The 24,282-nt window shown below is 32.4% G+C and overlaps 3 protein-coding genes across 3 annotated transcripts; 1 reads left to right on the top strand and 2 right to left on the bottom strand.

Annotated features, from left to right (window-relative positions):
* Positions 1–654: 654 nt before the first annotated feature.
* Positions 655–6,741, bottom strand: LOC125842621 (uncharacterized). The gene is made up of 4 exons (XM_049521940.1): positions 6,447–6,741; positions 3,371–3,498; positions 1,002–1,105; positions 655–864 (listed from the first exon to the last, which is right to left on the bottom strand). Exons 1-4 carry the CDS (start codon positions 6,557–6,559, stop codon positions 670–672), a joined length of 540 nt encoding a protein of 179 aa, XP_049377897.1. The 5' UTR covers positions 6,560–6,741; the 3' UTR covers positions 655–669.
* Positions 6,742–9,449: 2,708 nt separating this feature from the next.
* LOC125843020 (uncharacterized) lies at positions 9,450–10,832 on the top strand. Its single transcript, XM_049522272.1, has 2 exons — positions 9,450–9,853; positions 9,959–10,832. The coding sequence occupies exons 1-2, from the start codon at positions 9,450–9,452 to the stop codon at positions 10,830–10,832; spliced, it is 1,278 nt and encodes a 425-aa protein (XP_049378229.1).
* A 2,727-nt stretch (positions 10,833–13,559) lies between these two features.
* On the bottom strand, positions 13,560–19,312 carry LOC125878362 (sulfite exporter TauE/SafE family protein 3-like). Its single transcript, XM_049559600.1, has 12 exons — positions 18,824–19,312; positions 17,966–18,125; positions 17,122–17,322; positions 16,970–17,034; positions 16,680–16,713; positions 16,497–16,570; positions 16,332–16,418; positions 16,147–16,197; positions 15,834–16,055; positions 14,406–14,499; positions 14,177–14,317; positions 13,560–14,051 (listed from the first exon to the last, which is right to left on the bottom strand). The coding sequence occupies exons 1-12, from the start codon at positions 19,037–19,039 to the stop codon at positions 13,966–13,968; spliced, it is 1,431 nt and encodes a 476-aa protein (XP_049415557.1). The 5' UTR covers positions 19,040–19,312; the 3' UTR covers positions 13,560–13,965.
* Positions 19,313–24,282: the final 4,970 nt, after the last annotated feature.

Genomic DNA, 24,282 nt, shown 5'->3' with positions numbered 1-24,282 from the left:
CAGAGAAGAAAGAAAGTTTTCTTGAAAAGGTACAAGGAAATACAGTCTTTTTTATCTTTCTTCTTGAAGAAGTACAGAGTTTTTTCAATTTTTCTTGAAAAAGAACTCCCAGAGATGAAGGGTTTCACGAAATAAGTGTCCTTTTTTATGAAATAAATTATATTTTTCATGTTTATTATATTCTCTCTCTTCTTTAACAATTATACTCCTTTTATTTTGTATGCAATTGTACCAAAATATACAATTAATCATTATATATATTTTATAAATATTGTAAGTGATATTTTAGGCAGTTGTTTAGTGGCTACTTTATGGTATATATTTTATGCAGTTGTTTAGTCGATTTAACTTTTTGTGGCCTTTTTAATAAAAATAAAAATTTCACAACATATCTCTCAAATTTAGAATATCTTTATAACTATATTTTTATAATATTGAAAAAATTTAGCCGTATCCCCGCACCCATATCCATACTCAGATTCGCACCCCCGAATCTTAAAATTTGGATTTTGCTGAATCTGACTCTCAGATTCACATCCGTCTCGGATACCCGCACCCGAGTCTAAGCAACTTAGACCCCACCCCACTTGTGGGACCACAGTGGGTATGTTGTTACTATTAGTTGTGGAAGTGCATCAGACATCAGGAAGTCCTAAGAAATGGAAACTTTCATGCATAGAAATAAATTAGGTAGTTATCATTTTTTCCAGCAAACAATTCAGTAAGCCTTTGTAGGCTACTCAAAATAAAATTAATATGAAGAATGTGCAACTTACCTTTCAAGTCAGGCTTCCTTTCCACCTTTGTACGGTTTAATCTATTCACTATCTCATTTATTCGCTTCTCAACCCTCACGGTACGAACCTAAGAAAAAATCATGATATATATTAACTTTCACATCCACAATCAAAACAAATCTCCCACCCCCGAAAAAAACTCCACATACAAATCTGCACACGTTAGTTAAAGCACAGGCATTTTAAATGCATGAAAATGCTCACCATTTTTGGGTTGTGGAAACTAACTTGCCCAACATCCATTGAGGCAGTCTTCTTAAGGTTTTGCCATGGAGTATAAACAACATCGACATTGTTTACCTTGTTTCCTGCCAAAATGAGGTCAAATTGCCAAGATGGTGTCATTTAAATAAATTGATAAGATGGAGAGGATAAAGAAAGGTTACCCAAATAGCAGTCTCGACAGATTCTTTAAACCTAGATTATTGATTTAAATAAAATTCGGCATTTCATGTACAATCACGAGCATATACGCTGACAGTAACATTGCAACAGATTAAAAATAAAATACACATTTGGTAGCTGTTCCCCTTGACAGAAGCTTGACTAAGGTCTTCAAACCCCACACACTAGAAGAAGGGTCAATTAACCAAGCCAAACATGCCAAACTTTAAATATGTGTCAAGGCACATGAATAGCCATGATATGTGACTCTAAGGTTAGACCTCCCGTAGTACAATTTTAAAAAAAAAATAGAGAAAGAAATTATTGCTTTAATTTAGAAACGATATATGAGAAAAACTCCTTTATATAGTTAGTCCTAGGTTACTTGCAATATGTTAAGCTGTTATTTTCCCTTCTTTTTTTTTATCAAGGTAGTACACATTTCTAAGGCAAGTAAATATTTTACTGTCAAATACGTAACATTCTACGATGTTCATATAATGTCAACTAGAGCTATATATCTAAATTGGAAAGTAACTTGCCACTAGGAAGCAAAGTGATGCCGGAGGAGCATCGATAGGAAAAGTAATGTATTGAGAAAAAGACATGGATCTGACAAGGTGCTGACTGAACAATGATATCAATGTGACATTACCAAGATGCTGACTAGAGAGGACAACTGCATAGTGATATGTTGCTGATAAGACTAATTGAATGTGTCACTAGACAGGCGTCATAAACTGGATGGTGATTTTGACATTTCAACTGACTGAACAACAATACGTCCCTTGACTTGAGGATGACGTATCGGCTGACTAGATGCTAATATTAAATGTGGCATGAGTTGAATAGACATTGAAAAATGACAGCGAAAGATTGAATACTAACTTGGAAGAGATGAGAAAGAGAGGTAAATCTGAAAAGAAGAAATGATGCTGCTGGAACGGTGACAAAAAATGGCAATGCTAGCAAATTTCAGGAAGAACGAGAAGTTTTAACACGGGTATGCAGCCGTAGGCAAAAGCTACTCAAGTTTTCATGAAAATCATAGAAGTCCTGATATCAAGTGAAAAGAGAACTTCTTAATGACTAAAGACCCTGTTTAGACATGATGTGAAATCACATTGATTTGAAGTTGAAGTTTTGTTTGCACGTGCATTTTGGATTTCTTAATTTGTATTTTTTCTCATAAACATGAAAAACCCACAAGTTATGTAAACTATCAAAATTTCTCTAATTCTTACACATTCTTAAAAAGTGAACAAACCATAGTTTGTTAATACACATAATTTTATAAGGATCAATCAGTCAACAATAGTATTAACTAGTTATTCTTTAATTTTTTTTGATAACCAAGAAATCCGCCTGTGACCCGCCGCTCTTTGGACCAATCACAGCCTTCTAAAAATGGGCACGCCCCTCTACCCTTCACCACTTAAATATCGGGCTTCGCTTTGCATGGTGTGGGGCTGAACCTGCGACCTAAGTCACAAATCCTCCACCTTTTGCCGCTCGAGCTAGGCCTTGGGGGCTATTCTTTAATATTTTTGAGAATGGTAACTTGAGTATTAAAGAAAAAGACACTAGGATAGTGCCAATACCATAATACAGAGAGAAAGGACAGCATATCCAACTTTGAAATCCTAACAGTTAAAAAACACCTATCAGATTTACTATGGATACTGCCTCCTCTACAAAATGTGTTATTCTTTAAACTGATAGGTTTTTTTTCACAAAATATAAACTTATGGATAGTGTTTTACATTTTAAAAAAAATTGAAATCACAATTTGGAATCCCAAATCCTGCTTTTTGGAGAATTTGGAACCTGAAATTATGATAATCGCATGTCCAAACGCCTACTTAATCTAGTAGCAATGTACAAGAATTACTTATGTAAGAGTATTAGGTCACACGTACAATTTATGTGAATCTATGGCATATACTAACATATAACTTCATTAGTCTTTGTAACATAAACATAAACCGATTCACATGGAGAATGTCTCAAATCTGCTCCAAAAGAAGATTCTAGTTTGCCAAAAACGATGTCTCACCAAAGATCTTAAGGCAGGTATAATGTGACGCTTCTTTTCCATTTTTCCTTTTTTATTCAGTTTGGCGGGAAGGGTATTGAAAAGCCATCAACTTATGAATAATGTGCAACCTTTTCAGGACAGAAATATTTACCTTGGATAGAATTCGCCTTGACAAGTTGAGCACAATCTTCCAATACACCTTCAGGTATATCATCAAATGTTTGACCCTTGTTCAATCTCAAATAAACATGGGCTGATGACATTTTATCCACATGGAACCTACAACATAGTAAACGTTGTCAAATCAAATTCACATATATATATCAAAGAACTAATAAATATACACATGTTTATCATAAGATTGCCTGCATATAGTACCACATGCTCAGCAACAATCTAATACTTTCAAAGACTAAGCAAGCCACAGTAATAACCAATAGCCATACACATTCACATAACCTCTAAAAATATCATGAAAGCAAAGGAAAAAGTTTAGTTAATATCTACTTCCATTAGGCCCCTAAGGTGGTGACTTAGAGGTGGTAACAACCTTGAGTTTCAAGGTTCAAATTCTAGCACAGAACATACAAGGTGAATTCTTTCCCGCCTAATTTGGACGGATAGAGCTATCTACTACTTGAATTGATGGATAGCAGGTAGCCGATAGGTTAGTGATGTTCAGGCATACAAGATTGATAAGATTAAAAATGTTGGCATGTGCTCGGGTTGATTTTGGTCATGACCTGCATCGACATGCACTGACCCGTAGATGTGAAACTATGGTGAGTGGAAGAGTTTAAAAGTGCACAAGATAGAATTAAAATTACATGGAAGGAAGTTGTCTAGAAAGATTTACAATTTCATCGAGTTAATGCAGACTTAGCTAAAATAAGACACAATAGGAGAAAAAGATCCATATACATAATATCTACTAGTTGGAATAGGTTTTAATATTGTTAGTACATTTAATTTAAATATCCACGGGTGTAACTACATCAAAATATGCAATCACCCTTCAAAAGTATTACAACTTACAACTTGGGCATCTATCTATTGCTCCTATAAATAGACTAAAACATCAAAAATATCTTCTGTTTGATCTATTAGCTTTTGTTCACACCAAACTTTCCCCCATCAGCTACAGATCCACCAATTCCATATCTTCAATAAAACCAGAGAAGTCAGTCACTGCCTTGTTTATTCTGTTACAGATCTTCTTCTCGGAGGGGTGTCTGGATGTGTTAAAATCCGTAGAGTACAAAAGGTCCTTCACACAACCCCCTAGCAGCACCAACTTCCCCCCAAGTCTCTTCCCCCTCGTGTATATCATTTGGGGCATAAACCCCAATTAGATGCCGACTGAAGTCTTGATTCTTTCCCGTGAAGCTATTTGAAACAGAATACATGCCTACACTACTTATTTCTCCATCCCATTCCCGTTTATCCCACATAATAACAATGCACTCGCTGGCTTCCAATTGGATATGATTTACCCAATTGTTACCCCACACTCCCCTTACTATCTCTGTGATATCCCACATTAGCTTTGTTACCTGGAAATACACTACATCAACTTTCCATGTGTGTAGCATATTTCTAATTAGCCTCCTCTTTATACCACAATTCAGTCCCCTAACATTCCAAGACACATTTAACTATTTATTTTTTTATAAAGTTTGGTAAACCCTTCGGGATGGCCTAGTGGTTTGGGCTTGGGACTTCCATGTTGGAGGTCTCAAGTTCGGAACCCCTTGTCAACGAAAGCAAGGGGTTTGCCTTCTAGGTCGAGCTCGTCGCACCGGGCTTGCCTAGTGCAGGTTATCTCTCCTATGTGGTTTGCGAGCTATTACATAGGAGTGTGGGTTTTACCCTGTCCGCACCCAAAGGGTAGCGGCTACGGGTTTCCCTTGTCATCAAAACAAAAAGTTTGGTAAGCTCAACTATTCCACAGTAATACAACTCCATATTTCATTTTCTATTAGTGTGGTTACTTAGTTCACAAGCTTCGGCAGACTTCAAAGGCAATAATTCTCATTCTAAGATACATTGATATACATCTAAAACATGATGTATTATATGAAGATGGAAAAAGAAGTTAGTTACTCTAATGTATACAAGGAAAGACTGCCTTCTGAAAAACGATCCACTTATGGATTTTTATGTTCTAATTGGCAGTCAATATGAATATCACTGCAAGTAAAAAAACAAGACGTGGTAATCAAGAGCAGAAGAACATCAAGACAAAGCTTTTGTCACACGCAAATTTATGGATTAAAAGCAGATGATTTAAGAGTTGAAAAATATGATCAAGTGCACAACCAAAAATTGACTTTTGATAGTCAAGCCACACTACATATTGTTTCACATCACTGCATAATGCACATAAAACACAGAGTCACTCTATCAAACAAAAGATCGAATTAGGATTAATAATACTACTTTTGTCAATTCAAACAACCAACTAGCCAATGTACTTGCAAAATCTCTTTGAGGTTCCAAGAGTAGTCATATTTGCGACAAGCTAAAAAGCATACAATAAGAATTCTCCAGCTATAAGGGAATGTTAAGAATATGTAAGATTTGAAACAGAATCTGCTAAATTCCAGTAATCTGCAAATATTGTGTTGGAATCTGTACATATGCCCGATTGTTCATAAAACAAGAAACTATCAACACTACAACAACAACATACCCAGTGAAATCTCATAAGTGAGGTCTGTGGAGTATAGAATGTACGCAAACCTTACCACTACCTCGTGAAGGTAGAGAGGCTGTTTCCAAGAGACCCTTGGCTCAAGTGTAACAAATCCAGGTATAAAGAAGGAAACAGTGAAGAGAACATAACAATTAACAAGGAAACAGTGCAGAGTCTACCAGAAAAGGAGCCAAAAACAACAATAATATAATGCGATAGTCGAAACACAATGAACAACATGCTAGGATCAATACTAATTAGGGAAAATTTATGAATTTGTAAACACTAAACAATTCAAGAATTACTCCATACTTGGTTAGTTGAAAAGTCAACAATGAAGAACTCTATGGGGAATCAAGAACAACAAATCAATGTAATGGGCATTCTAAAAAGATGAACTTTACAACAAAGCACACAAAAAGTAAAACCCAAAATTCCTCAAAGCACACAAAGGTCTCATCTTGCACCAAAAAAAAGCACTAAATTATACCCAAAAACAAAACAAAACAAAAATCCGAAAAAGGGTTGTTACCAGATGTCTTCAGGGAAGCCAAATTTGATGAGTTCTTCATTCTCATACTTATCAAGACCCATAAAGATAGTGTAGTCACCGGCTTCCGGTCGAGCCTTGAAGTAGAACACCATTTTTCTCTTCTCCGATTGGAAAGGAAAAAACGAGCTCTCTGTTTTAGGGTTTTCGAAGCCCTAATTTGTTATAGCAGATTCGACGAGTTTTTCCCGAGTCAGATAGGCAGGTGGATATAGGCAAACTATTGAAACCGCACTTTTTGCGTACAAACAAAGCTAAATCTTCCTTACCTTTCTTTAGATTTTCCCAATTTGGACATTGATTAGATTTTGAAAGAAAAAAAAAAAGTTGTTCTATGAATATTTTAAAATTTTGTCACACATAAAATATAAAATAAAAAAAAAGAAAAGGAAAACATGATAATTCCGTAAACTTGACGATAAATTTTATTTAGACGTTCGAATTATAACATGTTTTAATTGAGCACCTGAACTTATGATAAATTGTTTATATTAGTATATATGTTCAACTTAATATTTGGAAAAGCTTTTGGGTGTATTATAATGTGTTTATTGCATAGATAAGTTAATTACCACATAAAATATTATTATCTCTTTTAATTATGCAAACCATCCTCAATTGGAACAAGACTGGTGATTTTATGATTTATTTAGCTAATGTGTATAATTAAGAGGTGTGATGTATTTTAAGTGTTTAATTCAACTAAGTAACTGGTGCCTGAGAACGTGCGCAAAAGCTTTTTCCAAAATTTGAGTTCGAAATTGTCATGTGTTCAATTAGAGCATATTGTGCTTCAAATATTTAAAGGTAATTTACTGACAAGTTTAAAGGTTGTTGATATAAACGTAAAAAAATAACTAGTAAAATTTTGTGTTTGGAAATTTGAAAATTCTTAATTTATAGACTTAATACATATCTAACACTTTAAATTTGTCAGGATATTCCATTTAAACATTTAAAACAAGGTTTTGTTCCAATTGAATATCTCAACTCCTAGTAAAGGTTCCACTAGACACATTTAGATCATTTTTTGAATATTTATTTTATGTGTTCTTATTCATCTATTACATGGGTGAATTTATATACAAAATTTGGGTCACCGGAACCCATGATCATCCGACTAAACTCGATATATTACTTCTATAATTATTGAAGAGTATGTTAAATTAAAATTTGTGGAACCCGTTCACAAGTTTACTGGATGGTTCACTAGTATTACTGCGAGATTTCAACACGGAGGTCGTTGGTTCGATCCCAGGCAGCCTCAATTCACTTCAACTTATTTTTATCAACTTTAAAACACGTTTTTCATTAAAAATAAAAAATAAAAAACTAAATTCATGTTTTACATTAAAAAATAAAGGAAAAAACTAAATTTTGGAAGTTCTAAAAGTTAAAAGACTTCAAAAGTTTCCTTCCCCCACCCACTTTTCAAGTTCCAAGTTTCAACAATATATTTCTTCTCTCTTCAAATTTGTGTTTTATTTTTCAAGCTTCAAGTCTCCAACTTCAAGTTAAGAATATAGAGAAATCATCATCGTCAAAGTTTAAGGTAATTTTCGTTTATGATTTCTCTTTTTAAAAAACAAACTAACAAAATAAAAATATACATTGCTTTAATTTTAGGGTTTTCATTTAAAAAAATCTTGTCATTACTTATAATATGAAATCATCAATAGCTAAAGAATTGATTATCTCAAACTTACATATTTTGCAGATATAACTTGTAAGGAATGTGTTTTATATTATATTATCAATTTTGAAAGGTGTGATTTTTTATTTTTTTTTAATGTGAAAGGGATGTGATTCACTTTATATTTTTAATGTGAAAGGGGTGTGATTCACTTTATATTTTTAATGTGAAAGGGGTGTGATTCCCTTATTTTTTAAATGTGAAAGAGGTGTGATTCCTCTTCTTTCATGAATATATGATTTCAAATGCAAAAGAGGTATAACTCCTCTTTTTATTATGAATGTGTGGTTTCTTATTGTTAAATGTGAAAGGGGTGTGATTCCTCTATTTTAGTTAGATTTGCAAAGATTGTGATTCCTCTATATTATTTGAACTTGCAAGGGTGTGATTCCCTTATTTTTTATTGTGAAAGATATGTGATTCTCTTATTTTATTTTAAATTTGCTAGTTAAATTTGTGACTAAGTTGAATAGTTATTTGAATTTGTAGGAACATTTATCCTTGAATATTTAAATGGATAAATTTTTGATTAAGCAACCACGTTTTAGTAGCGGTCCATCTGTTAGTTCACATGTAGCTCCAGAAGCTCAAAGAGAGACAATTACACCTTCTTCTTCAAATGTTGATTGTATTCTTGGGGTTGGATCTCTCAAACGGGATCCCGGAGAAAGAAAACCTATCTTTGAATATGATTTTAATATTCGAGATGTTGTGAGGAGACATTATATTTTGACCTTATCAACCAAAACTTCGTGTATATCCTAAAACAACATTTGGGACTAGGAATCAACAATTTAATCTTGAGTGGTTTAATGTTCCAAATTCTGCTTGGTTGGAATATAGCATAGACGATGATGCTATATTTTGTTTGTGTTGTTATCTCTTCAAGAATGAATTTGAAAGTCGTGGCAATGCGGGAAAATTATTTACACAAGATGGTTTTAAGAATTCGAACCATGGTCTGGAAAGAATTCGATTGCATGTTGGTGAGGTTAATAGTATTCATAACAAATGTATGAATAGGATGCTTGATTTTTGCGAATCAACGTCAATCAATTCAATCTTCTCTTCACAAGCAAAGTGAAAAAATAAAAAGTGATTATCGAATTCATTTAAATACCTCAATCGATGTGGTAAGGTTTCTCCTAAGAAATGAATTGCCATTTCGTGGTCATGATGAGAGTGAAGATTTCGATTACAAAGGTCTTTTTCTTGAACTTTTGAAATTTCATGGGGTTAATCGTCCGGATGTGGAAAAGGTGATATTACAACATGCTCCAAAAAATGATATGATGATTTGTTCAACAATTCAAAAAGATACTGTGGATGCTTGTACTAAAGAAACAATTAAAGCTATCATCAAAGACTTGGATGGTGATTATTTTGGAATACTAGTTGATGAGTCAAAGGACATTTCACATAAAGAGCAAATGGCACTAGTTTTACGATATGTTAACAAAAACGGAGAGTTGATAGAAAGCTTTTTGGGTATTGTTCATGTGGGTGATACATCCGTAAGATCATTGCAAAAAGTAATTTACTCTTTACTTTTGGATCACTCGTTATGCCTATCAAGACTCCGTGGACAAGGTTATGATGGAGCTAGTAATATGCAAGGAGAAAAAAATGGCTTAAAGTCTTTGATTTTGCAAGATGTTCCATCTGCATTTTATATTCATTGCTTTGCTCATCAATTGTAATTGACACTTGTGGCTCTTTCTAAAAAATATTCGGATGTGAAAAATTTCTTTTATGTTGTCACTAATATTTTGAATACTATTGGGACATCTTTTAAACGCAGGGACTTACTTCAACAACACCAAGTTGAAAAGTTGGAAGAATTGCTTAAATATGGAGAAATTCTTACTGGACAAGGATTAAATCAAGGCCTCCAACGACCGGGTGATACTCGTTGGGGATCCCATTTCAAGACCTTGGAAAATTTCATGATTATATATTCTTCAATTGCTAATGTGCTTAAAGATATGAGAGAAGATTCTCCACATGATCTTGATAAACTTGCAGCATGTAACCTTTTAGATAAAATTCAAGAATTTGAATTTATCTTTGTGTTGCATTTGATGTTCAAGATGTTGCTTCTTACAAATGAATTGAACAAAGCTTTACAAAAGAAAGATCAAGATATTGTCAATGCTATAGGATTGCTTAATCTTTCAAAGAGAAGATTACAAGCAATGAGAGAGAGTGGTTTGGAGTCTTTGATGGATGAGGTTTCTTCATTTTGTGCTAAACATGATATTCTGGTTCCCGTAATGAGTGAAGACTATCCAAGATCGAAGCGTAAGAAGTCCGAAATTTCATATTTACATCACTTTCGTGTGGAAGTGTTTTATGCAGTTATTGATTTGCAACTTCAGGAGCCCAATAATCGTTTTGATGTTGTGATTAGTGACTTACTCCTTGGTATGACTAGTTTGAATCCGGTTGATTCATTTGCTAATTTTAGTAAGAGCAGAATAATGAAGTTGGCTGAATATTATAAAAGCGACTTTGGTGATAATGAACTTCGAGATCTCAGTTATCAGCTTGATAGTTTCATTGTCTATGCTCGAGAGTGTGATAGCAAGTTTCTCAACTTGAAGGGGATTAAATATCTTGCTACGGATGGCACAAACAAAATTGGATCAAACTTTCTCTTGTTTATTTGCTTGTAAAGTTGGCTTTGTTATTGCCTGTTGCTACGACAAGTGTGGAAAGAGCATTCTCCTCAATGAAGCTCATCAAAAATGATCTACGTAATAGCATTGGTGAAGAATTTTTGAATGGTTGTTTAGTTTGTAAGATAGAGCGGAAGATATTTGAAAATGTAAGTAATGATGCTATTATAGATCGTTTTCAAAATATGAAGTCTCGTCGAGTACAATTGTAAACTGATGATAATTTTTGTGGTAATGTAATTTTTATGTATTGCTTGCTTAGTATTGTTATTATAAATTTTTGATCTTATCTTTAAAGCAATGGTGCACCCGTTTTCTTGAAATCCTGGATTCGCCTCTGATCTATTATATAGTTAAGTTAAGCACATAAAATATATCATCTTCTTTAGTTATACACATTTGCATCAATAAGTTGTAAAACCTATGACGTATTCTACTTGAGGTTGATGCGTATAATTAAAGGAGATGACATATTTTATGTGATTAACATAACTACCTAATAGACAAATGAAAACAAGCGTAAAAGTTTTTTCAAAATTTGAACTCAAAGTGTCTAATTGGAACACTTGATCAGAAATTGAGGTGTTTAATTGTAACATAACTTAGTTTGAATGTCTAAATGAAATATCCTGACAAATCTTAGAGATTGACTATATATTAAGCCTGATTTATGTTTCAAATTTGATGAAATAATGAACTAGTTTGATAAACAAACACCTGTCAATAATTAGTAAGTGAGCCAAACAACCCCTTGATTATAGGTCAAATAACTATATGTCAATAATTGAACTTTACTTCAAATTTTGAAAGAAAATTTTCAACTAAATTGAATGTTTTCTCATGAAACTTTTCTTCGCATCCATATTTGACTTTCTAAATTATAATAACATTTTCCATTTTATATAATCTAAAATTAAGTGCAATTTACTCAACTGGCTAGAAATTGCTTGTTATTTACACAATAAATCCACCTCAAGAAAGATTAAGCGCTAAGATACTAAATTAACATTTTTCTTTTAAGGCATGTGTTTGGTTGGAAGGAAAATATTTTCTTCAATTTTTTTACGTTTGATTGATTAAAATGTCTGGAAAATATTCTCTTGAAAAATAAATTTTTTTTATATGAGGAAAATTACTTCCCTAATAGATAAAGGAAAAACAAGTTGTATAAGTGACGTTTCAAGTTTATTGTCTCCTCTTCACTCTCTGACCATGCCCCCCCACCCTCTTCCCCCGGCACCTCCAAACCCCCACTACCCATTCTTACTTGCCTCCATTATATTTGGTTGAATAACATATAAATATTTTTGAGATAATATTCATCATTTTCCATGAAGAACATTTTCCTTCATTGGTGAGTCTGACTCACAAACTATGATGGGTGACAAGAGTCTAGAATTTGATCTCTAAGATAATATTATTTTTGATAGAAAATGCTTACCTCAAAATGAATTTTTTCAATACAAATCGAAATCAATTGAGCCTCGAAATAAATATCGAACACCAGAAAAAATCTATTATGCCATTGTCAACCATGAGACACATTGAGATTATAGGGGTTAATAATAGTATATGATTTTTGTAAAAATTATTGATTCAAATTGATTGACACGCATGTGCCAACTCACAAAGTAAATCAATTTGGGTCTAAAGTTGTTAGCTAGAATTTGAGTCTTCTGACCAGTAGCTTTCGTGGCTACCCAATCCACTAGAGCCATCCCCCCATATTTATTTTATATATTTTTTAGAATATGACCAAACTTACATGCGTGCAATTGGATTAGGTAAAGATTCATAGAATAAAAAGAATGTGACAAAAATAGAATATTGATATGTGATCACCTCGATTCTTCAATAACGTCAATGAGTGCATGTCGTATTCTTCAAAAGTACTTTATTTTTGAAGAATACGACACGGATGCGACATTAAAAGTAAAGAATCCACGCAAGTGATAACAAAGTTAGAGGCATTGTTCAAAACTTTGAGAGGCCAAGTAAAATTCACAAGCGAGAGCAAGTGCAACATAATCCTCAGATTTTTTTAAAAAAAGAAATCAAAATTCCTAATTCTTGTTGAATCCACTTGTCTTTCTAAATCTCCAAGGTGGATCTAACATTTGACGTTTATAGGTTCGATAAAATACTAAGTGAATTCACAATTAAATATTTCTAGATATTTAGTGTATATTTTAAAACATAAAAAGTTTGAACAAAAATTATTGAATTTCTGTGAATATGTAATTACTACTCTAATTCCACCATTGTTCTTACTATTATATTATCCCAGTGTATGGAGCTAATGTACAGTGGAATTAACTTTAGACTGTTTTCTAGTCAAAGATCCAACAAATATCGTGGTAAATACTTATTCGTTCTTAATAAAAGGTCTTGATTCAAGCCATATTAAATATGGAGGCGCCTTTATTAGGGAACACTTAAATTCCAATGTGAAACTTCCCAAATGCAAAATCAAGTTGTCAAATACAAATATCGAACACCGGGCGAAAAACAAAAAAACATCTTAAGTTCATTGTAAAAATTTTCTTAAAGTGTTTCATGTGTCTTTAGTAGGAGTTTGGCTATAGATGAGAAAAAATCATCATATTCTTTCTTTAGTGAATCATGTCTAGCACAATGTCCTCAATCATACAACTTACAAGACATCAAAAATAATTAATTTCCTTTGAATGAGACATCAATAAATAAAGCTCAAGTACTACTTACTAGCAAAAGGGGCAACATGGAATCAATAATAATTCAGATTATAGTGTTCTACACCAAGATAACACATGAGTTTTACAAATCAAATGACTTAAGAATTTCTACCTCTTTTGTCTCCCATTATTTCTGGTGTTCAAAACTGAATTCCATTTCACACAAAAATGACAATAAATTCCCTAATGGAAAAACACCCACAGCATAAATATACCACAACAGATTTCTCCAGAGCAGAAATCTTCTACAGCAGATTCATTGCCAGTGTATATCTAATGTAGAATTGAACTAGCCAAATCGAGATGGTGGTTATCTTCCTCCACCAACCCAAGAATCGGTCTCCAACATAAGCCTCTACTTCAGTTAGGGAAGCACTAATGTACGACCACTTTGCTTCACCTAAACTTGAACTTAATTACGGATCATATTTGCAAAGGTTCTCGAAGCCCATGTATTCATGGCGCTGGATCTTGCCGATCATGTTTGAGATACCAACCCCACCTGTCAAACCAGAAAAGAGATTGTAATACCAATTCAATCTGAAATAGAGAACGAAGTGATGATTCATTCGAGAGGACAACTAAATGTTGATGCTGATGAGTTGCCTAAGAAATACAGATGCGTACCTAGTGAAATTGCGCTCACAAAAATTGTGGAGGCAAGGATGAAGATGATAAGTGATGCTCTTCCTAGTATCATAATCATTCTCCTTACAACATGTTGCCCAATAAACGCAGCAACAGTTGCCACGGCAACGAAGTACAGAGCTGCAGCAAGAATACAACTTTCAATTCCTATATACAGGTGAAAAATCTACTTTGTATTCGATTGTTAATTTAAGAGATCAGCACATACCATAAGGAACTGGGAAACGTTTAAGAAGGTAATACTCTACAACAGACATTGATGAGGAGAACATCATTGCAAACGTGGCAGTGGCACTTGAAACCTAAAAGCAGAAACTCAGTAACATGAGACGATCACTATAAAGTATGATCAGAAGTTGATTAGATATGAAGACAGATCAAGTAAAATGATTCTTCCTCCTAAACTCCCTTAATTTATTCATACGCTGGTTTATAAATTATAATTAAATTAACTTTTAAAAGAAAAATAAAATCCTAGTAACACTGGATAATTTTACTTCTCACTTAATAAAAATCCTAAATTTCATCCTTAGTTTAGTCTTGGACAACTTCCATGAAATAAATCATGAGAGATTGTCCAGGACCCAAACATAAAACATTTTCCTAATGTCTGCTTGCGAAATATACAGACGCTACAGACTAAGCATCAAACAACTCAATTTACTGAAATTCGTAATTCTAATGAAAGCAAAAGAAAAAAACCCAACCACATATGGTGAAAAACAAAAATATGGGAAACTTCAAAGATGACAAGATAAGCTCTTTTAACTGTAAGATTAACATGGATATCAGGTATGGGTAAAATGAAACACGGAAGAAAAATTTGGAAATGATTCATTCGTGAAGCTAGAGGAAGATTGTTGGTGAATGTCATAACTCATATAATACACAAATATTAATCCAGTACGTCGAGAAATGATGTATCCAAGAATTTTGCTTAATTCTACATGCAAATGGAAAAAACCCTATTAACTTAAGTGAACATTCAGCACAAACTTTTGTGGTAAAAGTCACTGTTTTTATTGACCATGGAATTTGTTAAAAATCAAGAGGCACATTTAAACATTACTAATTGAAATTGTCTCCATCAAAAATCTTTAGGCCATATCCCGGCACCTTCTAGTCTTCGACTATCATTGTTTGGGTCTCTTTCAATCCAGGAAGTCGAGATTTTATCAGTGTTTCTAACATATCTGAGATCCCTTCGACTTTACATTTGCATCCAGAAAATTGTATGCTTGAACTCATGACTAAAATTTTAATTATTAATTGCCATTTTGAGTACCAATAGATTATTTTCTGAGAATTCCAAAAGGTTTGTTGCCTGTATGCAAGTTTGGTCTGGCTTAGATTTCATAGCTCAAGCCGCCATACATATCAGGCAGATCAGCCTGCACCCCAAAGCCTCCCACCAACTTTGAGGGACCAGTTGTCCAATTTTGTGGCTGTTTATGTTTTTAACAAAACCATACGGTCATGGTAAAAACCATGATCATTAAAGATTATCGGCTGAAATAAAACTCAGCAGAAGCATAACCACCAAAATGAACCAACCATAGATAAGTAGCCCTTATGTATGGAAAAAACAATAATATTATTTTGCTCCATACCACTTAAGGATAACATATACACGCACCTGAGGAGGAACGCCCAGCTCCAAAAACATAGGACCCATGATAAATCCTCCACCCAATCCAAGAAGTCCCCCTACCATACCAGCTACTATTCCAAAAAAGCAATAAACAATTAGTTGCATCACCCGGAAGTTAGTTCCGTCTTCTCCCTTGGATTCAATCCTTCTCCAACCCTTGTACAGGCTAACAGCTTCATAAGATGATACACCAAGGGCAACTGGGACCTGCAGGACATTGAAAGGTTCATATTCATTGCTAGAATAATATTTGAGATTTAAGACTTTGCATCAACCTTTAACATAGATAAACACGAACCTGCAACAGATTCACCACCCAATATAGTGGTGTACAATTGTCTGTATAATTCTGTTTCCACAAAACACAAGGCGAGTTAGTTTACAAAATTTGAAACAACTTTAATAAACAATCCAAACACAAGAGCATCAACTCTGAGTATATGTGGATCATAAAAAAAAATACAGATAAGGAAAGATGAAAACCTTGCCAATTTGCAGAGCTAGAAATGCAACCCAAACAAAAGACAGGAGTCCAGTTTCCTTCCAGCAAACATTCTCCATGATAGGTACCTAAAATGACATAGCTTATTAGATCTAAACTATCAAGAGAAGCAGAATATTGTCATTTCAAGATCTACGATAAGTTACCTCAGGTTCGGAAGCTTCTGTTTTTTTCTTTTCAGCATCATTGGCATCACCAGGAAGGAGCTTGTACTCTGCGTCTTCACCAGCGATGAGCACAAAAAAACCATATCAGCAGGAAAGAAAAGAATACTGAGATTGAAATCTCATTAACTCATATATAATAAAAAAATTGTTTGTATAGCCTACCATTTGCGCCTGACTTTTTCGCAGCCTCAGTCTCCTGAAGTATGAAACACGTGTGATTATCAAAACCAACACTTAAGATATATGACCTTATTTACATGGCCTTGCTAGAATTCAATGGGACAAGGCATCACGATACTAGGAATAAAATCACCCATCAGACATGCTATCTACTGTACAGAATGGATGCCCACTAGAATGGGTGAAAAGAGGGTGCAAAAGTACCAACAATTCAAACATGCTGTTTCAATGTACAGACTACAGTATTCAAATAGGAAGAAAAATTCATTAACCTTTTTCAGGATAGTCTCTTTCTTCCACGTTTCAACCCCTCGCAAAAAGGCCTTGGTTGATGTACCTGCAACAATTACACAAGTTCAGAAGTTTTATTGGTGCAGTGAGTAAAGGAAACACAAAGTGTGTCATATTTCAAGTGCAATCTTACCGAAGAAGAGTACTATTAGCAGAACAGTGACCATCCAATCAGCAAATATCACATTGAAAGTAACTCCGATACTAATGCCAAGCATCAGCATTGGCTGGATGAGAACAGCCAAATCATAATCAATAATAGGCATATCAATCGTTGGATGCCTGAGCTTTAGATTATAGTAAACAGTAGAGACCGAAGCTCCCATGATCATACCTGACAAACAAGAGTAGAATCTGTGAGTCCCTTAACCAGGAGAGAGCAGCTAATAAGAGAAGATGAAAATTCAGAAATTAAGACTTGCTACTACAGCACTGTGCTGATATAGTGTGAATTCCACAGGGGGTCTGCACTTATCCTGGCTAAAGGGAAAAGACTGGGGAAAACGCATCTGTCAGGGAGTAAATTATCTGATATGCACGGCTTGTCTAATCTAGAAGCTATTTTCTGTTTACATATTCAAAAGGTGTATTAAGCTAAAAGCCCCGATATACTTCTCACAGAAAGGGAAAAGAATATCCAGCAATCTGCCAACAAAAGATGACTGAATGAAGCTCGAAAACTCTGGAGGGAAAGAAGTTTATTGATAAGAAGGAGCATGAAGATAGTCTTCCACAGAAAACTTGAGTCAGGAGCAATTCCAGGCGAAAACTTCAGGGTCTATTAAGTCATTACTCATTAAGTTCCCTTGTCTCTTCTTTCTTTTTATCATTAAGTTCCATCACTTCAGAAATCATGGGCAAGTCCACTAGGGTCAGAATAAACTAAATATTCACCACAATTTGTTAAGTCCTTGAAGTCATGAAATTAACAATCAAATTTCTTAAAAGTCAATCTTATACTAGGCTCCTTATCTTACACTTTGAAATTGCAGTAGATGATTTTGGATCAAATCCAACGATGAGAGAAAGCATAGGTACAAATATGCCGCCACCACCAACACCACCTACACTCCCAAATGCTGCTCCCAAAAATCCAATTATCGAACCAACAATAATTTGCCATCCAAATTTCATCTCCTGCAATGACATCAAGTAACACACATTCAAAACTTCCCTTGTCAACCATGTCAACAGAAATAAGGCAAACAGGAGGGTCAGGAGCCTAATGAAAAATATGACCAAGCTATAAAAGTAAGATTTTATAAGTCAATGTAGCACATGGAAGTGGCAACCCAATCACAGGTCAAAATTCCAACATGCCACCATCTCAGAGATCAGAAGCATCATGCCAGTCACTTTCAAAAGGAAAATTAACATTAACTACTCTGTATTTCTTCACATTGACCAACTTACTCATATGGATTCCATCTTAGATTTTTTTGGATCAGTTTTTCTAAACATCTTCATTCTTAATCTCTTCTTGATCTCAAACAGCAAGTAAATATACATGTTGACCTCCATATTCTCCAACTTCAGAAGAAAAAAAAAACAAAAAGTGCCACAAGAATCTGCATAAAGATAACATATTACTACATTTCATGGATGTGGGTTCCATTTACTCTCAAAGCATCTCTAATTGATCCAGATTCAATTTTAGTCCATTAATGGTCCCACCCAATCAAACTAAATTAGGCTCACTAACAGCACCAACTAGTCCACTATTACTATCAATCAATGTTATACTAGATCACATAAACTAACAAATCACCACTAATTCAAAAAACTCAAAAGCTACAAAATACAACAGAATCAAAAAGATCAAATTTTTAAATTACCGGCCAAACATGTTGGTAACCAGATTCATTAGGCTTCCACAAGAATTGCACAACTGAAGTAAGTAAATCAGCATCTGACTGATGAGTTGCATTTTGTGCAACAATTTCCTTCTTCAAACTTCTTTCAGCTGAAACAAATATGGCAGCCAGAAGAAAACTCCAAGAAATTGACAGTAATGGCCGAAAAACCTTCCATCTTGATCCAACTCCTGCCATAACAACAACAAAATGCTATCTTTTCTCCACACTCACAAGCCCAAAACCCCAAAAAACTCAGAAGTGATTACAGAATTGTTAGAAACTCAAACACAGTATATATAACAAGTTATAGCTTCAAAACAAGAAAACTAAAAGACCCAATTTCTTTGTTTGGTAGTAAAGGAAGGAAATTTCCTTCTTTTTAACCAAAGAAAAGAAATGGGTACTATGGAAACAGAGAAAAATTGGGAGAAATGGGAAGAAAGGAGAAGTGGTAGATACAAAGATGAATGAATGAATATATATAATCAAGAAAATGAGAGTAGTATAAAAAGATACTCATTAGGGTGTCAATAGAAAATGAATAACCTACCAAATACCGATTTATATCATTTTTATGGTGTATAATTATTTCAAACAATTGAGATGGTCTTTTTTAATTTATAAAAAAATAAAATAAAATTTAAACTGAATCGAATAACTTTAAATATATATAAATATATTTTATATATTAACAATATGTTAAATTTAATATATAAATATATTTCATAATATTTTTCAAATCATATATTTATATAAAAGAGAATCATAGGTCCGCCTATGTGGCGCCACCACAAATTAGAATTTCCTTTTAAATTTATTTATTTTCAAAAATAGTCTTTCCCTTTTCATGAAAATATGTGACTTTTATAAAAAGTTATGATTTTTATGAAGAGTTACGACTTTTAAGAAGAGTTACCCAAAAATAGTCATCCCCTTTCTTGAAAAGATGTGACTTTTATGATGAGTTACGACTTTTATGAAAGGTTCTGACCTTTTCGAAGAGTTGTAACTTTTCAAAGAGTTGTGATATTTCCGATAAGACACAATAAGCATTCGTTCACACTATTTTTTGTTGTCTATAAATAGAGGGTTTTCCTCTCATTTTAAAACAACGAAAATTCTGAACTTCTTCTTCTTCTTCTTTTGCACAATTAAATATTCACGCACTTTGCTCCTGTTGAATGGCTCACTGACACCATTGTTTTTGTATCAATATACTTGTGAATAAAATCGTTTCATCCTGAGAGGATCTATTCAATTAAACCTCGGGTACTAAATGTGAATAATTTCATAAGGGGACACTGTGCATTCAGTTGGCTCAATTTTTTCCTTTCTGTTTCATTCTATTGTTATAGATCCTGGTATATTTTTTTCACAATCATTAATTTATACTTATGATATTAATTTTTATTTTTTAGTACATGTTTTAAACTTTGTTATTTATGTTATGCAAAGTTATTATTATAAGTATTTGTTAGTACATATAAATATTATTTATTTATTAGAAAATTTAATATCTTATTTTGATGTTCATCTAATTTCCCAATAATATCAAATAGTAATACTTCATGGAGGCAAAAGGATAAATTATAAAATCAAATTAAAGATGATTGATTGAAGGATAAATGATAAGATGTTATAATTATTATTTTCCTTTTCATTATTAATGTTCGTTACTACGTAATTTTGTATGTAAGATAATATAGTATTTTAGTTCTAATGATTGATAGATTGTAAGTATTATTTTATAAATTATGTGATATTAAATTTTCGCGCGAAGCGTGGATAATATTACTAGTATAAATAAAATCTAGGTCTTAGGCATCTCGTGACAGAACGATTTTAGGTCATTGCTTTGTTATTAACCTTTAATTAATTAGGTTTAAAATTAAAAGATACTATAATAGATAGACCATCAAACAATACGACAATACTTATGCAAGCCCTCTTATTAAATGTTTAAGATCAAACAATATACAACAATTTTTTACATTCTTGACTTCTAAGAATTAAAGTGCTTCAAAAACATATTTGCAAATAAAATATTTTAACAATAGTATATTTTGAGGTAATATTTAAAAGTAAAAAAAAATCGATATTATTGAGAGGATTGTGAGAAAATAAATTTTGGCTATACATTATAAAATATCCAAAAATTTAGAATGGTATAATTTCTTAAAAATATTCGACCGAACCGTCTCATTCGCAATCCTAATATCGTGAAACCAGAAAGCTGTGGCCACACAAAACGACACAGTTTAAGTGGTTAATCAGTACAAAACGACATAGTTTTGTGTGGGCCAAAAGGCAACAATACGTCAGCGCACCTTCTTTTGTTTCCCAATTTTCCCTTTTCTATTAAAGTGGGGTAACTTTTTGTTTTTGAAATGAGAATCGACCCAGTCTAGAATTTTTAGAATATGACCGCACCGTAATAATTTCACAAAATTCATATTTTCCACCTTTTAACGCAAAATGAGTAGAATATATAAATAAGAAGTAGCAGCTTTATTAAAGTGTTTGAATTCTTTAAAATATTGATATATATATATATATGTGTGTTTTGGATACGGTAAAATTAGTATAATTTTGAAAAATTCAATATCGATATAACAAAAATCATGGAGGATCCAATCATAACTCCTTAAAAATAGTTATTAGTAATAGATTTTACAACTTATTTGATTTCATATTTATGAGAAAAACATAATTTAAATAATTTTAGTTTTAAATCAATCTAATTTTATAGAATAATTTTATATCGCATTTTCAAAAGGAGAAGGGTTTACCATCTATCGAATTATTCAACATAATCAGAATTATTGGGACTCCATAAATTAGAGGAAGGACAAAACCTTGTCATGGGAAAAAGAAACAAATTTGTAAGCCAAATATTCTCACCCAACGTGGAAACAAAAAAAAAAAGAGTAAAAAATGTAAAGAATCAAATATCTTAGTTTATTTATTATTATTATTATTATATAATTATAATTCCTGTTTAGAGATCTTACTCTAAAAGCCAGAAACAAAACCAGGACCAGGCAAGTCTTACCTAACACAATTTAATTTAATGATAATTATTAATTAATTAAGATATAGTACTTAGTAAAAAGGAAACACAGCATAAAAGATCATAAAAAGTGGTTAACATTTTGATTTAACAAATATATACTAATAAATATAAGTTAATTCAGATGTGAATCAGATCTTCAATTTTTTAAATTGATTCTTTCATAAAGCTAAATATTGACAATTAGTACACGACATGCTTGGTTATTGATCCAAGTTTAGCACATGCTCTTACACCTCCACTAGTTCCATTTTTTTAAAAATAAATTAATTAATAATCCAAATAAATATGCATATTCAAAATTAGAGTATTTATTCATTAGGTAAGGCAAAGTTTGAATTTTATTTAGTAGTATAAAGTACAGAAATCTCATACATTTGGATGCTAATTACATTCTATTCCAGAAAATTTTCCAATTACAAAAATTCTGAATTTTTCATGATATAGTATTTAATGAGATAGATTTATCCGAGAAGGTACATGAATGTATCCTAGAGGGGATGAGGATGTATCCGAAAATTTAGTGTCAGTACTATCTTAGTGATTTTAATTTATTATTAGTATATATATGTAAATAATATATCCTCAAGAATTACTATGTCCACTGAATATGCAATATGAGTAATAATTTCATCACTGATTCTTTCCAACAAGAAAGGATAAGCACATAAATACCTCATTTACATCTTGAGGGGGGGGCCAAACTTCTTTATGTCTTTTTCAATTTCTTCAATTATTTTTTTTTAAAAAACACTTAAATATGTGCTGTATTTTCTACCAAATTTCTACTGGTAATATTCAATGATATTAATTATCCTCTTAACACTTTTTTTTTTTAAAAAAAATAATAATAATTCTCTCGTTTTTGTTTATTCTTTTCTTCAAAATTTTATCTAAAATTTATCTCATTGTATGGGTTGTGTAACATTTATGAGTTTTTGTTCTGTTCCCACCGTCCACTTCGTGTAACTAATTAAACACGATTATCATGCTTTTTTTATCCTTATTAATCATTTAATCATATTATAGCTAAAAACATTCATTAGAGATGTCAAAGTTGAAAGTTTGACCATAGAGTTTTCATATATATTTTTTTTGCGTCAATTAATTTGAATTCATTATTGTTTACATGTTGTAAAAAGTAGTTAGTTTTGTGAGGAAATTCTTCTTAAGGCTTGAATATGAGATTTTTAACTAAAAGTGAAGAAAATACATTTATTTTATCACATTTCTTATTTATTAACGCTTAAATTTATAAGGTAAGAGAATATTATATATATATATAACAATAACAATATAATTCATAAGTGGATTATACGATTCTAAAACTAATGATCTTTACTGTTAGAACCAGAGTCAATATTATAATTTTGGTTTCTCTATATGATTAACTACCATGAAGTAAACCAAAATTCTTTATCCAAACGCATAATACAATTACTAGTATTTCTTCTTGGGAAAATTATCTACTCCTCGTGATGAAAATTAGGAAAAAATTATAAGGAAAAACCAAATGTCGTTTTCATTATTTATTTATATGTGTGTTTTGTCTTTTAAAAATAAAATAAAATATATAAGGTAGGTCATTTTCATTATTGATAAGTGGAAAACCAGCTGTAATTCCAAGGATAAGTCAGATAATCACATTATATGGGGCCAAATATGATATATATATATAATTTTTCTCCATATAATATTTTATTTTTTCTCTGATAAGCCACATTTCCAATATTAATAATGTGACAACTTCTGTAATTAACTTGAACATTTTTTGTTAACTATAACAATCCCTTTTTCAAGTTTGAACTCAGCCATTCACATCTCCAAACTTTTGGAACTTTTTTCTAATTATATTCATTTGTAAATTGATGTGACTTTTCATTAAAAAAGTACTAGTAATTACTCAAAGCATATTGTGTAATTTTGAGGGCGTTTTGGTTATGAAAATTAGGAGTATATGGTAAAAAAAAGTTTTTGTTTTTAATGTAAAAAATGATATTGAAAGTTGTGTTTGATCAGGAATACAATTTGGAGTTACTTTTGGATTTTTGTGAGTAATTTGAAATGAAAAAAAGTAAAAATAATTTTTACTAGTTTTCTTTGTTTGATTTTTCGCCTGGTATCCAATATTTGGATGGGACTCAACTAACTTTGAATTGATCATCCCAAAAAATACGACATTGGGGGGTGGGGGTGTAAGATATACCCTAGCTACTATAGATGATTTTATACCCAAAATTCGCATAAGAGATCTTCAATTAAAAATAGAGAAATACTTTCCATTTTAGCACACCTTTGCTATTTTGATGGTACAGAAATATGATGAGCATGCAATATCTAACCGGTCTATTTATTTCGTTAACCATTT

The sequence above is a fragment of the Solanum stenotomum genome, chromosome 10, assembly GCF_019186545.1.
Source record: "Solanum stenotomum isolate F172 chromosome 10, ASM1918654v1, whole genome shotgun sequence".
In the NCBI taxonomy this organism is placed as follows: Eukaryota; Viridiplantae; Streptophyta; class Magnoliopsida; order Solanales; family Solanaceae; genus Solanum; species Solanum stenotomum.
This window is presented reverse-complemented; position numbering and strand designations above follow the sequence as displayed.